At 44.2% G+C, this 15,960-nt stretch overlaps 1 protein-coding gene across 1 annotated transcript in view; it reads right to left on the minus strand.

The window, feature by feature from the left end:
• Positions 1-3,586: 3,586 nt before the first annotated feature.
• Positions 3,587-15,960, minus strand: part of T265_09230 (hypothetical protein) — a gene marked incomplete at both ends in the record, with an annotated part of 39,835 nt that continues 27,461 nt past the window's right edge. The window contains 8 exons of the mRNA XM_009175249.1: positions 3,587-4,091; positions 5,098-5,257; positions 6,600-6,789; positions 8,152-8,276; positions 10,778-11,022; positions 12,536-12,707; positions 14,655-14,752; positions 15,272-15,659. Coding sequence (XP_009173513.1) covers positions 3,796-4,091; positions 5,098-5,257; positions 6,600-6,789; positions 8,152-8,276; positions 10,778-11,022; positions 12,536-12,707; positions 14,655-14,752; positions 15,272-15,659 — 1,674 coding nt within the window. The remainder of the gene's footprint in view (positions 4,092-5,097; positions 5,258-6,599; positions 6,790-8,151; positions 8,277-10,777; positions 11,023-12,535; positions 12,708-14,654; positions 14,753-15,271; positions 15,660-15,960) is intronic.

A 15,960-nucleotide genomic window follows, 5' to 3' on the forward strand; every position in this document is an offset into this window, starting at 1 on the left:
ACAATATATTAGTAGAAAAAAAAAAAAAAAAAACCCCGGGGGGTGGGAATCTCAACCCGACCAAAGGTCACAGCATCACGCTTACAAACGTTCTTAGCACTAGCTCACCCACAGACTGACAGAAGGTTCAAACGAAGTTCAAGAGGGACTATCAAATGAACCGAACCAGAAGAACTAGAACCTAGGCTGGACCCAAACACATGTAGGTTTTCCCACCGACCCAACACTTGTTCAACCACTCTAACATACTAAAATCCCTCGGCCGACACCCAACAGAGATTTAGCTTGACTTAGCTGATTGGTTCTCCTTCCACCTTAAATCTCGACCAACCTCGGAGCCTAGTCACTCGGCCTGACGAAGCTTTTGTGTCGAAAGCGAAACGTTGCCCAGCAATAAATCTACCGAATCGTCACCAAACTTTTTCGAAAACGTAGACTGGAGGATATTGCAAATCACCCAACTTCCCTTAAATCTCTCGTTTATAATATTTTCCTTCAAGGGAATGTGCTCCACGAAAGTCACCTCACGTTAGTTTACAAATCAGTGTTCGTCGTTACATAATTTAGTGCTCATGAAGGAAATAGAGTTGATTGAAGTCCGAGGATTTCGTCTACCTGGTGAGCTGTAAGAAGCATGAAACCGGTAGTGGGTTGTCCGGAGTTTCATTTGTCTCCTGAGTACTGCAGCTGTTTACGGATCCCGCCTATCAATATTCGGCTTCTGTTCTGCCTCGTGACTATGTTGGACTAACCAGCTTGAGGACATGATGTCATTTGGATTGAGGACAAGTGGTGTATTCTAGTAAGCTGAATCTAAGAAGCTGCGGAAACTAATAAGCCGGTTATCCTGGAACAGAGGTGAATGAGCAGCAGACGGAACATCGTCCAAATTGGTCTGAAGAACGGTAGCGATTTGAGGCAAAAAGCCGGGATACGTGTAGAGCTCGCCACCGAACAGTTTCCTTGGGTGTTGTTACTCTCTTCATTTATCAGTTCCCTCATTGTCCTGTAAATTCTACAGGTAGCTTTTGATGATATCCGTCAACTACTGCCTATTCAATGGATCATTGTAACTCCCATCGATCGAGGTGTAGTTTTTTCTACTATTTAGGGTTCATGCTTTTGTGGCAGCTAAACCCGCTGCTTCTGAATATGGGAATGGCAGTTATCATTTCACCCTCCAAACTGCTACAAAACCCTTACCCACATTCCGGGTCATAGGTACTAGTTATGTGAGGTCAGTATTCGTTTATTTCAACCTAAATAAAAACTTAAATTTCATTCTACGTTTTGTATGATTGCTTATCCATAAAACCCAATTACTTCCATTTAGCTACTCAATGACAAGTCAAGAGCCGCCTATTTCGAGTCGTGTGAAGCGCTGCGATGCAAACTGCTGGATTCGTATCGAAAAGAACAGGAAATTTTGAAAGGACAAGAAAGTGTGCTCGATCAGCCAGATTCACGAACTAGTAGTGGAAGACAAAGACGCAAACAGCGCGACAGTGGGAAGAGGTCGAGAAGACGCAACCCTTGATGTTGACCTTTCAATGACGAGCCTGAGTGCTATTCGTCGGATGAATTCTATTTCGCAGCGACTTGGGCTGTTTTTTTTTCAAGTATGACTACTTTGGATGAATCATCATTTGGAAAGCCGAAACTGTTTGCTCCGAATTCAAATACAGAAAGTTAGGCAACCATATTCAGTGGTGATTGATCATGATGTTGGACAGCGAGACTGACACCAAGTGAGGTGGAGCAAATCTGTCTGATGTTTACATGTACAACCACGTTCATTCGCTAAAATCCTGTGCGATCCTCCGTCGAAGCATTCACAAACTAACCTCGCTCGCTGACTGGATCACAGTCTATACGGCAACCTTGCCTTTCAGGCCAGAGAACTATGACGCATACAGCCTGGTGATGGTGGTTGGGGTACTGGGAATAGTCGAACGGTGGGGATGTCATGAGAGTATTTTCGCTTCGGTAGACAAGAGTACCGCTAAGACATTAAACCAGTACTAGTGACACTGGAAAGAAAGGGGGTCAGCACATGCCAGTCGTGGAGCTTCTGTTGCGGTGGTAAATTGGGACACTGATGCGATTACCTTGAAGATGGCCAAAGTGCCCATCCTCAAGAAGGAATAGCCAATGTGGGGAGATTTGAAAACTTCGGGAGAAATTTCGTCCGGTAGGTGAATTCAGTCCATGCTGAAAATCCGACCACCCCTATGGGAATTATCAGCAAAGCGTGCCTCACGAATCTCTTGGATGATGTGCATAGATCGATGATGACGATAGCACAGACTGGCGTCACTTGTCGGATAGAATTTCGCCTGAAATATAAGATTTCCTATTAGAGACTGAAACTCACGGCATAAAGTATGTTGTATTATACATTTCTGTCGACTTCCTTTGGTTAATGACCGTCACGCGAATTCCGTAGCTTTGCAGGATGACAAAAAACCTATTACGAAATCAGTATCGAAAGGGTTGAGCTCAGGGAAGGTTGCAGAAAACCAGACGTTTGTTCGTCAAAATCTCCAACTAGAACTATCATCATACAGAGTTGGAAGAGTGGACGCACGCGTGTTCTGGTAGGGACAAAGTACAAATGGTTCAGGTGCTGCTCCGTCTTAGTGCCTGTCATACAATCGACAAACTACCAGCCTCGACAAAAGCAATCAACCGGTTTCAAGTGAAGTTGACCAAAATAGCCGTGGATCGTGTATCAGAATCTAAAACTGCAGTATAACATAAAGCTGGAAATTTTGAGTTCCCGGTCTAGCATAGTCCGATTGACGCAGACAACGATCGGTTTGCTTGCTGAGCTGAGTTTACTTCAAGCTCACAAAGTCAATGTGGCATTGTCGCAAGTCCTAGGGACACGTCGGTGTTCGGGCAGTTAGGTACGCACTGCTAGCCGGAAGGGACAATCGACCATGGTTGGTTTAGATAAGTGATTCGACTGGTTTTCAGTCAGCCTCTATTCTGATTTGTCCATTCACACACGATTTTCGGGGGCGAGATGGACCAAGTGGTTAGAGCTCGAATTTACTGACCGGAAGGTCGGTGGTTCGAACCCGACCTCTGCCTCTCGATATCCCCTATCCATGCTTGAACAACCTGGTAGTATTTCAGCCCTCGTGCTTCCTTTAGGTGGCATGACAGGTAGGCACCAAAAAGTTGGTACAGTAGCTGAATGATCGTCGGACTCGGCCTACCCGCCTTCCACCCACCGGTCGTACTTCGAGTAGTCCTGTGAGCGAACTCAGCGATGCCCCCAGGACCTTGGTTTGGTAATCCGATAGCCACTCATGCTACTTCATCGACCAATATTAGTTTTAGCAGAGCAGTCTCACGGATGTCCTGATAATTAGCTAACCAATTAGTTCGGAATCTAACCGGATAATTAGGACACTAATAGAGTCCGAAGACAGCAACAGCCTTCCACAATTACCTGGTAACCAGCTTAGGTTTCCGAAAGCTGACCGCACCATTTCTCACATAAAAACGTTTGAAGTCTGTCGAGGATTGAGCTATAAGCTGTCTACCTCTTGTAACACGCAAATACAACTTGTTATGTGCAGTCTATTCACAAACGAATGAAAGAACAAATTCGTGCATGTGTAGTCGAAGGTGCCAAGAAATAAGAGCGGAATTCAGGGTTAAAATAAATTCATCAATTTATAATGGTCAGTGCTTTATAACGATTGTTTATTAACGCAGATTTGGGGTGAGAGAGGACGAGGACGAGAAAGACAAGACGGCAAATTCCGAAGTCATCCCCGATGTCTAGCTGTACTCGAAGCCGGCGTTTGCATGTAGAGCATACAGCAAACGCTCGCGCAACACGACTGGGTCACGGAAATCAGGCAATCGAAGGAGGTTCATACAAGTGCTGGCTGTCGGTAGCCGATCCAATTCTTGTGTGATCTGGATTGAAAATGGTGGCTGCAGGTCACGAAATCCGAACATGGGTGGTCGTGAACAGGCAGTGACAAAACGGAGAAAAAGCCGTTTGTCCGATTCCGATAGATCACGTAGAACAGACCAAAAGTGTTTTAAAGTTTCTGAGAATTCACTGGAATCTATCCAATGGAGAAGTAGAAAATAAATCGCTGGGTGAATGACGCTGACAGTAATGGGCATACAAACAAAGGCAATGGTCCGGTAGGGAGACCACCGCATGGGAAGGGGTGTACTCCCCTCGAAAAGATTCAACGTCAGTTTACCACGTCACGAAAAAATGGCACAGAAAATAGTAGACTTTTGCGAATGATTTTAAGAAAATATTTCATGGTCCATACAGTGCAACCGACACTGAATCTTTTCATTGAAATCCAAGTCTCGTTTCCTCAATACAATACTACTTAGAAGGTCGATGAAAACACCGGATATTCTCATCCGTAGTGTCCCACATAGAAAAAACTGCTCTGATATCTCGAAGATCGTTGCAACTGAAGCATCAGACGGCCTTTATGCAGCAACAATACCGAAATTCTCCTTATTTATGCATGACGCCTTTTAATTACACATAATCGTTTGGACGGTTGTGGTAAGCTTAGTCTCATTGTATGAATCATACATTGCTCTGCCAATGAACTGGTTGAAAAAAGATGTATGTAATCAGTACGGTTGCAACGGATCACAGATGCCGCAACGTGTATGAACTTCACAGTCAGGCTATATACATAGCCTGATGTTACCACAGAAACTTGGCTAACGGCCAACTGCAAAAATTCGTAGTTGGATCGTTTGCGTTTTTGCCCATCAGATTTATATCCCTCAGACAAGCCCATGAGAGCAACTCGAAAACCCGTGGAAGTTTGGCGCGAAAGAGAGGGTGCGGCCTAATTCCAAACGAGAATATGACATCATCATCACCATCAGTAACAGGTCCAATTTCACGTTTTCCAGGGGTGACTCGCTACATTTCACACAATGTCATTAGGTTCTTAGCTTTAGGGTGGCCCATTTCACTGCTGTTGTTAGTGAATACAACTCAGAGAGTCATTACCTCTGTCCTTGGGAAGAAATTACAATGAAAAAAGATAACTGTCCATGTGAACACACAGCAGTAGAAAGATAACTTACTTTGCAGGTAGACTGTGTGTTTCTCCAGGTCATCTATATCGATAACTGTGTTTGCGCCAGAAATGAGAGTTTGCAACTCATCTGCATCGAACAACCGAAGCCAGTCCAAACAAATCACATCGTTCAAACCGGTGGTAAAGGCCTTCACTTGCGGATAAATCTGCAGAAGGTTAGAGGGCCTAGAAGTCATTTGAGAACACAACCAATCACAGTATACTTCATTCTGAAAAGATGACCGTTGGGTAGCCAAAACCAGGGAGGCAGAATATATAAACTAACACGGTGACCTCGATAGGCTTAATACCTAAACATTACCGCCTTTTCTATAGAGGAAAATGTTGGTAGCTCAGGTAGCGTAGATGGTGGTCGTTGGCTTGTTCGCTGAGCTGGGCAATTTAATTGCAAACGTTTCATCACCAATCGAGGTGACATCATCAGTGCTGTTGGCACAACCACCAACCCACCGCTACGCACCCCTACGCTCCACAATAACGCACTGATGATGTCACCTCGATTGGTGATGAAACGTTTGCAATTAAATTGCCCAGCTCAGCGAACAAGCCAACGACCACCTTTACCGCCTTTATTCACGCCATGCACTAATTTCATTCTCCTCGCTTGTACGCGGTTCTTATGGATGGTGGCATCTCTTGGTGGACTTATCCTGTCCGAACGGAACGAACGGTCCAGTGGACGTTAGTCCCTCACCTTGGCTGGAATCAACTCCACCATCAGCAGGTGAAACAACATAAAAACGACCAACGCAGTTGGAGCCTCGGTGAGTTTCCGATGAGTTGGGAGGAGGAAATCAACAATCAAGTGAAGCAAGACGGCTGCAATTACGTCAGACGTCTCCACTCCGTTGACCGTACTTTGTTATGCAGAGGCTAGAGATATCATGTGGAATGAAATTAAGACGAAATCAGACGCTTTGGAAAACTCAAAATGAGCACGACTCATCCCAACCGTGGACAGTCGTTCCAAAATGCAATGGATTACAGGATTGCAGTCGTGATCTCATCCTAAGCAGGCAAAAAAGTGGTGAGCAATGTGGTGGGAAACGGATTGAAACAGAAACGGACAGGCCAATCAGTAGTCTGAACGGTTTTTCGGATCCCAGCTAAATGAATGTGACATCGGTTACCGAAGGAGTAGTAATAACGAAAACGTGATACAGATGAAGGGTTGAAATACACAACCAAAGACAATCTGTCTTAAAACGCGGGTCTCTGAAATGAGAATTAAAGCACGACCCACTGGCTAAGAGGTCCGATTACCATAGGTTAGACTTGATAGGCTCGGACCGAAACGGAGCAATTGATGTCCGTACGAAATCATCGAACATTTTGCATTAGTTCGCTCCCCCTATTTGGGACGTGAACTGTCAAAGGTGACTAAACATACAAGGCAGAAACGCCGTCTGATAAACCTAGAATTGGTGACGTATCGATGAACCCGAAAGCTGGGTTTGTTTGGGGGACAAGGTGGAGCATACTACTGACCTGTTTGTTTAGTTTGTAGTAGGCAACCAAATGCATATATTCCACGCGGTTTTCATTTGTCACGGGGATATGACGACCGCCAGGCTTGAGTTCGATCGTATCTGACTGGCCGAAAGTTGAAGTGACCACGGTGAAATCAAGTGACAGATCACGAACATCACCAGAGTAGTTTTTCAGGTTCCGTAGTTGTCTGGGAAACCGGATACAAAGGAATATAAAGCCGGATTCACAACATGGAAGCGAAGGAATGGAAATAGACGCCCTGTCGCATATACGAGAGTCTCCTTTGATCGGAAATATTCAATGCCAGTAACAAGAATTATGTATCGCCTACAAGAGACGGGCGTTAGTCCTTCATCCCTCTTTACCTCATCTATTAACAGCTCGTCACAGACGAACAACTCCTATGAGAATGAACAAAGTTGGTATCAAACGAAAAGACGCTCTATAATCTTGTAGAGTCACTACGGGACGGGTATTTACGGAGTAAAGCACGATTCAGGTGATTCTCGGTAAAAAAGAATTCTGAGATCAAGGGAGTCTGGTTTTCATATCAAAACCAATAACCAAACATAGAAATCGGTGGCTACTACAAGTTTCCAGATCTACAGGTGTCGAAAACCAATAAAATGGTTGGAGTGAGCATTGAGGTTTACAAGCGGTATAGACCAATAACACAGGCTTTTTTGTATGGTTAGGAACTCCAAATACATGTATTAGTAACGTTTGGCGCTGGTGATCTTGTCATCTTCGTTCATCTCACAAGACCTACATAGCAGTGATTCTTCTAAGGAAGACACCTCGGAATAGAGGTCGGCTCCTTGGACAGCCCTGAAAGCATTCCCCTCCAGCCTCGTAATGTTGCTTGAAATACCTAGGACTAGATAGCAGCGACAATTTACTGATTCATACCTACTGAAACCTGTCATTTCAGAGGAAAAAATAATTATCCAGCGGTGCCCTTGAGTCGCAAGTGAGTATCAATCTATGAACTTGGATTGTGACCGCTTTTGTGGACCCGGTCCATGTCACCGCAGAAGCCAGTTACCGTAAGGCAAAGCAAGTAACCGCGTCAGCATTAAACGGCGGGAGAAACATGATAACATTGGCCAACACCTCAAGAAAAGTGTTTGATAAGCAGGTCAAATACTCGGTCCCAAATGTGGATCGCATTTTCGAAAAGCTCTAGCAGGCACTGAGACAGAAAAGGTCATAATCGGATGGTTGACTGAAGTTATACAAGCGCGTTCCACAAAGTTCCGAAAATAAAAACTCCACCTAAATAGTGTGACTTTCCGGTGTTGAGACATCTACACTTGCCACCCATCACAGTGACATTACATGTACTTGTGGTCAATAAAACGAACCGATTAAAAGATTGTCAGAACATTCTCGCGTGAGTGACGGCTTTCCTAAGCACTTGCGTGTAAAGCTCCTGGTACCGTCAAACTGAATGGGAGATATATTACTACTAAAGTCAACATGGGAACAGAGATGGGAAGATAAAAAAGTAGCAGGAAGCTCACTCGCCAAGCCTAGCGTACTGACATACCTGTACAGTTCTGGATCTAACGAATGCAAATAATCAAACCCAACACTGCCTCCGCTTCTGCTGACGACCTTCGCAAGGAAGAAGTGGGCAAATTGTAGTTCAATCAGCATGCCTTCGTAGATAGCCTGAACAAGAAGGATGAAAAGGCAGTTATGAAAGATTACACTGAAGAAAAAGGATAAGGAAGTTGTATCGTACATGGCCTTGACGTTTAAAATTCCCCCGCTCCACCTTTGTGTTCAGTGCGCGCGTATGAACTGGCGTCTGTTTGTTCCAGCCACTTCACTCACCTGACCTTGAGGTCATTGGGTCATTCTGTGGCCGATCTTAGGTATGCATGTGAGCCTACTTTGCTCGTGTGGTCTGTACTTTTATAGTCCAAGTGGACCATTTGTTGTCGGCGAGTATCTACTGTCGAGATTAGGACATTTTTTGTGTTGTGATGTGTTACATTAATAGTACCCATCTCCGACTTTGGTTTGGAGTTTCTGGTATTACCCGTCACTCGAAGATGCCGTTTGGCTGTAACAGAAGCCATTTCAATTCTGAGACGTCTGGTGTGACCTGACAAGCTTATTTGATGGAAAACGAAGTGTTGGAAATAACGAAGAGCCGGTATATCCAAGGATCACGCCGAGGCCACACGGAGCTTTTTCAAACAGACCACTGTATTTCTCGTCTATCTCACCCGATCTTAATAGTCAGATGACGTTTGTCATTGAACCTCCAGTATGCAACTAACTTACGTCCTTAGGAGCGAACACACAAAAGGATCAAACTATTTTGTCCTAATCCGATTCAATTTCCTCCTGGAAAAGGCAATTTTATTGTCTTGTTTAGTCTAGATCAGGTGCGCGCACGTAAAGGTTTACAAATAAACACTTCCAAAAGCCTACTACGAGGGAATGGATGCTCCTGACAAGTTGATGACTGCTCAGTCCAGATGGTGTTCGTTGCTGGAAAGTTGCTCAAAAGATGGTCTGTAAGTAACTAGTGCCTCAAACAGCAAATTCCCACAGGTAATAGTTAACTTTACCTGAAGGTGATCACTTCTGAGAGGAACTGTCTACACAGAATCACTGATCACCAAGACAAGCAGAACTGAATTCTACTTTTTCTTAAAAAAACCTCGGAAGCTGTAATGAAATAGGTACAACATCCATTCTCTAGAGGCGCTTTGTCCACTACAACCTGTCTGTGGGTTGCTTTTTCATGCCTTACTATTAAGACTATTGGCGAGATTTGCTTTCCGGTCTACTCCGGCACTCTACTGACTTCTCTGGCCAATACGGCTGAGTAATGAAAAGATCTTCATAGAGCGACGTGCGGTATTGCTCGGGAAAGGACGTTCGAGCGAACAGGCAGACAACTGCTAAGCCAGTACTCTGTACACTGCTAACATAAATTTAATATCTAACTGGAGAAGACGTGTTGACAGATTTGTTAACATTCCACCATACGATCACGTCAAAAATAGTCATCCCAAGAAGGAGTGCAATAGGGAGACAGTACCTTGTTTTACACTCAGTGTTCTGTACCATACAACACCACATTATAACATATTATAATAAACTATGCTATAGCATAGTACTACGGCAGTGAAGCATCGGTGTTGAACATCGATGTCATGCTGTCGATGATGAGGTTGATGATGATAGTACAATAAGCTATACTACAATCTTCTCTCTAGGGATGCTTTCGCATGCATATCTCAGCTGATTTGCCCGAATCACCGCTGTGAGTTTGCGTTCCGACCGATTCGATCGAGCGGTAGGCTAGTATCATTCAGCAGTCGGCCACGGCAATTCATACTTGATCTCTCTACTCAAGAAACAGAAGTTTTAGTAAGGCCAAAACAGTTCGATCTTCCACGTGACCTAAAAATCTGTCGCCGCTGCTGAAGCATGGTATTCTGCAGTCATGTGACTGAAGCGCATCATAACACTGAAGTCGTAACTAAAAAACAGCTGTAGTAGAAAACATTGATTTAAACTGGGAGCTAGTTTACTCATACAAGCAAGTGGGCAGTTTCAGACACAACACAGGAAAATTTATCTGATTGCGGACAATGGGCATCTAGTAAATATCTGCACTGTCACTGGATTAGTTTCTGCGACACTTCTGCCATTTTTTCTTCTAAAACGGGAAACAAATAGGTGTATTCTGGTTGGTCAGATACCAGCGTCCTCACAGACGCAGCATCAGAAGGCTCAATCGGTGTTTTAAGATGAGTAAAACAAACAGGAACAGATCCACGCTAATTAAAAGCACCTGGATTTCGGTTTCATGATATATTTTCTAACCGTTTGCATTTCTCGTTCACCCACCATCTTTTAGATAACGACACGAGCAATGCGAGTCAGGCTGCAAAATCCCAGAAAATGGGTCCATTCAATTATATTGCTTATTCAATAGCAATGGGGCCAACTAAGGGATCGCGAGATGGGGTTGGGGTCCTTGGACGAATCCTATGTTAGGTAAGGACAAAGAAAACTTTCAGGGTCTTTAGGAACGCTAGTCGATACGAGACATCATCAGTCAGAGTAAGCAAGTCCGAGAACTCAGTTCGGCCCAAGACTGGGTGCTATCAACGAAACACGACATCCGCCTTGAAAAACGAACCCACCTTAGCCAACATTCGACCCAAGAAGTAGTAATGCTTCAAGTAGTCCTCTGTGATAGCAGAGGCTTGTGGGTTCGGATAGAGCGTCTTCTCGGCGGTATAAATGAAAAATCCACGCGTTGGATCAAACCCGGCCCGGAGAACTTCTGAGAGGAATTCACGCGATAAACCTCCACCATCGACTCCGGCTTCCTCAGTCCCCAGTTGGTTCATGAAGCGTACTCTGAGACGAGGTTGGAGACTAGCTTCTGTAGGAACACAAGGAGGGACCAGCTGTCATGTGCCGAATAAAATATACGGTAGTCCAAAACATTATACGCAATACAATGGAATGGGGTCGAAAGCAACAAGTTCATCTGAAGTATGCGGTGACTACACAAGGAGAATATACAACTTTTTCAGGTTAGGATATCCTGGTATTTAGAGGATATAACGACAGAATTCTTAAGACAGAAATCTCAAGATGACATAGTGTCAACTTAAGACGTCATTAGATGTTCGACTCTTCGGGTTTCACGCCAAAGGTTACACGCCGTGAGACACCTCAACTGGGGACCGGGTCATTTTCAGATTTCTCCTCAAGATATGGTGGACGTTTTAACAAAAGTGACTCAAAAGCAGGAATAGAAGACAGCCCCTTGCAGACGTAGCTGTGCTATCCGGCTCAAAGCTTAAAGGAATGAAACAGTTGCAAAAGCAAATATTATTCTTGACTATAGAGGAAAATGTCGGTAGCTCAGGTAGCGAAGATTGTCGTTGGCTTGTTCGCTGAGCTGGGCAATTTGATTGCAAACGTTTCATCACCAATCGAGGTGGCACCATCAGTGCGTTGTTGGAGAGCGTAGTGGTGCGTAGCGGTGGATTGGTGGCTGGTAGCACAACCACCATTATTCTTGACTAAAGAGTATAGAAGTGAGCATGTTATCGAGTTACCCGTTACAGAGAGCCCTGAAACGGGCAACTTTTGGATAGCACTTGGATGCTGGAGAGGCCAGGCCTTGCATCAGACGAGCCTTTAGAGCGAAATTCGATGAAAATCCCTTTAAATCACAAATTCATCAACACTGCTACTCTGGTTTGCAATCGAGCATTCTGGTGTTTTTGAATATCACTCATTCAAAGCTCTAAACAGTGACCATGAGTAGGACGGCTCGATACGCAGTTATGTGTGCGTTGTACCGATGAATTACTGACAAGAACGGTCGCTCGATGCAGCGCGTGTGATCTGTGAATACTCGTACTGCACTTGAAATTGAGTGGCTTAAAGTCTATCTGAAAGGGCAGTCTCATAGAGACCTGTTCCGAAAAAAAAACGGTTCTACTTGGGATTTAGCCCGTTACAACTACTTTGTGACGCATCTCATCAGCATTTAAGACCTCTTGTTGCTGGCAATTTGTAAATCGGTTCATGTGGATGATCACTCTTCATGACAACGGAGAATAGGTGGAAAGTGCAAATATTTACACTAAGCTGATTTCATTCGCTAGAACACGCACAATGGGTTAGAACCATACCGTGAAATGTAGCTTTGGGGGTTCGATAGCCTTTTTATGGTAAAGTCATATTCCTCATCCCACTCAGAGATGCCTATCTGACGAGCTCAAATACGGGACAAAACCCTCATGTGACTTGGATTGTTTTAGATCTGGCAACGCTCTCATCATTGTCTTTGTTTCTCTATTATACAATCCTTCAGCTGTGACTGTGGTATATAGCTGTCACGCAATCCGAAAGTCAGTGAACGGCCACGTTGCACTCACCATTCTCTTTCGATAATTTCTCGAATGCATCTTCGTACAAATGAGTGCGACGGACAAGAATCGACACATCTGGGTAGCGCTCCGAATCGGAATGAGTCGCAAGGACCGCCAAACTTGGAACGTAGGAACCCTGAACCGCCGTACGCGAAGATTCCAGCAGAAGTTGAAACAGCTATATGGGAAAATATGCGTAAGACAATGCTGTCAGTGGTGAAAGTATAGCTCGCAGATTGTTGATATCTGACTGACCTCAAGTGATTTCATTGGCTACGTCTACATCTTGGATAACAGGGAGCACTACGAGCGCTGTCAATCGTTTTTTTTTTACAAATTCTTATCGGAGCGTTCATACAGAGGCACTGCCCGAACTGCCACCATATATTATTTTATCGGTGGTAAACGTAAAAAAACACTAATGCTTTAGTAAAATAATATAACGTTTACCACAATATACCACGGTAGTGGCCTTTGAACACACTTCGGAGAGCTCCGTAAAAACAAAAGGGAAAACGGATCGCTTTATAGGGAATTAAACTCAAGGATTACAGAACACATCAGGTGGAACATATTGGGGGAAAGCTATACACTAGAATACACGAGGGCCAACTTGTCGCTAAGAGACAACCGATTCTCATTCATCGCCACTCTTGAAGATCAGGAAAGGTAAGAACTCAAGTGGTCTAAACAAGAGCAAGGAAGGAGCGGAAATTTATAGAGGTGGTACTCAACCGGAAAAGCTACTAATAAACATCTCGAGAACGACCATTCATATCAACAAAAAAGCCGGAACCACCTGGTTCAAAGTCTGTAAAAGAAGTCAGGACAGCGACCAAAAGAAAGAGGTAAGGACAACAGAAAGCGCAACGGAAAATTCAATACCATTGGACAGTACAACCGAGCACAATGAGCCGTTAAACCATGAGACTGAACAGAAAAATCAACGGAAAGTGCGCGGAACAGAAAGGCGCCCTATGAGCCAATCACCGGCCAGAAAATCATACCACAGAGCAAGAAGAGTTGCGAATGGATCATGCGAATCAAGGAAAACCGCTAAAATAAGTGTCATAATAACCAGACAAACAAAATCCTCCTAGAGACTTGCTTGCAAGCCAGCTGTCAACCTCAGTGAAAGGACACATCCAAGCAATTAATATTGGGCCTACGACAGAGGCACGTTAGAGCATTCCCCAAAATACTAAACCGCCCAGATGTGCTAGAATCTAACTTGAGGATATACGATCCTCATATCAATTCACTTGCAGTAACAAGAACCGATGGTCTTCACAAACTATCTATTTACCGAAAAGTTGCTACGATTCTTGCAGCTGGCAGATACCAACAAGTAACTGGGGATCACCGGTTACGCGACACACCTCTGAAACAGATCACACCAGTGACTCCAAAAGTTTTCAACTTTCTAGTGTACAACTAAAACCCGGATATTTTGATTTTTAGCAAGATAACAACAACAAACAATTCTGCGCGCACGAAAATTGTGATTCTGATCAATTGCTTGTCCTGAAACTGACTCTATTCCAACTTTCATCAAAGGACGTAGCGCGGCCTTCGATGTCCAACCTTGGTAGTGTCAGTTCGGGTGCGTTTATTGACTGTTAACAAGTTGGCAGTCGGTCAGTTGGCCAGGTTTAACCGTTGGATTGCAGGTAATCGAATGAGAACCTATTGCCAATGCACGGTTACGTGCCAAAAACAAGCAAAAGTGAGGAAATACCCACCTAACCGTGCACTGATGACGTCCCCTCGTACGATGTCGGATTGCTTTCGAGCGAATTCCAAAGTTCGGCGAACGGATCAACTGCCACCCGATCAACAACCAACGGTGTTCAGTCTTTGTTTCTATACCTTTCATGTGAAAATGGCGATTGTATTATCTTTGATGTCGAGAAGATCAGATTGGAATGTCGGCATCTCATAATCTATGTCTCCTTGCTTAGTAACGAAGTAAATGATTATGTAATGGGAACCGGGAAGGGTTAGCTCTAAGAAGTCACCAGCGCAACGGTAAGTCTAGGTTACTGGGTATCATAGAGCAAATCACAGTCTCTAGTCCTTCACGCAAAGAGCGGCTACGAAAGCGAGTCATTATTATCAAACTTACCCTGACACGTCTCTCGAAAGGAATCACAAAGGGGATCTCTCTGAGGATCAGAACTTGTCGTACTTCTCGACTGGATAATATGAAAGGATTGACACCACCTGAAGAACAAAATATAAGCAAGGTTCAGTACACAGCGCTTTCGTTTACAGCACAGTAAGTGCATTTGGTGTTGATCTTGCCTTCTTCAATTTTATCTACGTATAAACTGACGATGCGAATTACAGAAGTTCGGCTACCTAGGGTTCCTCACTCTCTAAGATAACCAAATATGCTTGGTGGTATCACGTTGTTCTGGCGCTAATGGCAACCCTGTCTCGTGTACCTCATGCATGTTTTAGTCTTGTTTCTGTGTGTTTACACATTGTTTTACGTTGGTGAATGGTGAAAGTAAACGAAAAGTCCACATAACGAATGTCTCAGGAGAATATGCACTGAAACCCTCATAAGTCCGACTGACCAAGGAGTGATTTCTGTGAGTACATATTCGTATTCAATTACGATTGGAAGAACCGGTTGAAAGTTTGTAAAAAGAATTTTCCATATAGACCAAAGATTGGTTACCCGAAGAGAATTCAAACGGGATATTAATGTTTATCAAGAAACAAGATCCGGCTCACCATGATCCATATCCGGGTTCAAACGACTGTAGTATCCAAAAGGAGTGCCAGCTAGAGTTACCGTACTGCGGTCTCCACCATGTTGTAGCCACGACCGGAGAGATGAATCGATGGTTGAAGCAATGCTTTCCTTGAACCAAAAAGCCTGAGTTGGTGTCGCAAAGGGATTGAGGCCCGCAGAGGACTGAGTGGCATTCTCCAGACATTCGAATGCTGCGTCATTCAAAGCTGCTGGCTGCTGGGCTAAGCAAAGTGCACCCATATCGGACTGCATTAAAGAATGCCGATGACAACGACGATCCCAATCGTAGATTTGAAAGACAAGGCGTTGAACCCTCCGAAAAAGGCTGATCCAGCACTGCAACTGAATCCTCAAGTCGAGGGGAGACTGCAAGAGATTGACGACATAGGCACGCTGTTTTACACGCAAACGAAAGCACAACCGCATATCAATTGGAACAGTATATAGACAGTATACAATTCCTAACTGGCCCTTTGGAAGTACCAGAAGAGTAAAAACCTAATACACTCCACATACGAAGAAACATCTGGGAAATCAACGGTGGCAAAAGATACCCTGATACTTAGATTCTACTAAAGCAATTGATGCGCTTTCTCAGAGAGAAAGTGGCAATCCATCAGGGCCAGGAGTGAGTATTAGCACTAAATTAGTCCCTTCAATAGAACAA

The sequence above is a fragment of the Opisthorchis viverrini genome (genome assembly GCF_000715545.1).
Source record: "Opisthorchis viverrini unplaced genomic scaffold opera_v5_265, whole genome shotgun sequence".
NCBI classification, from domain to species: domain Eukaryota; kingdom Metazoa; phylum Platyhelminthes; class Trematoda; order Opisthorchiida; family Opisthorchiidae; genus Opisthorchis; species Opisthorchis viverrini.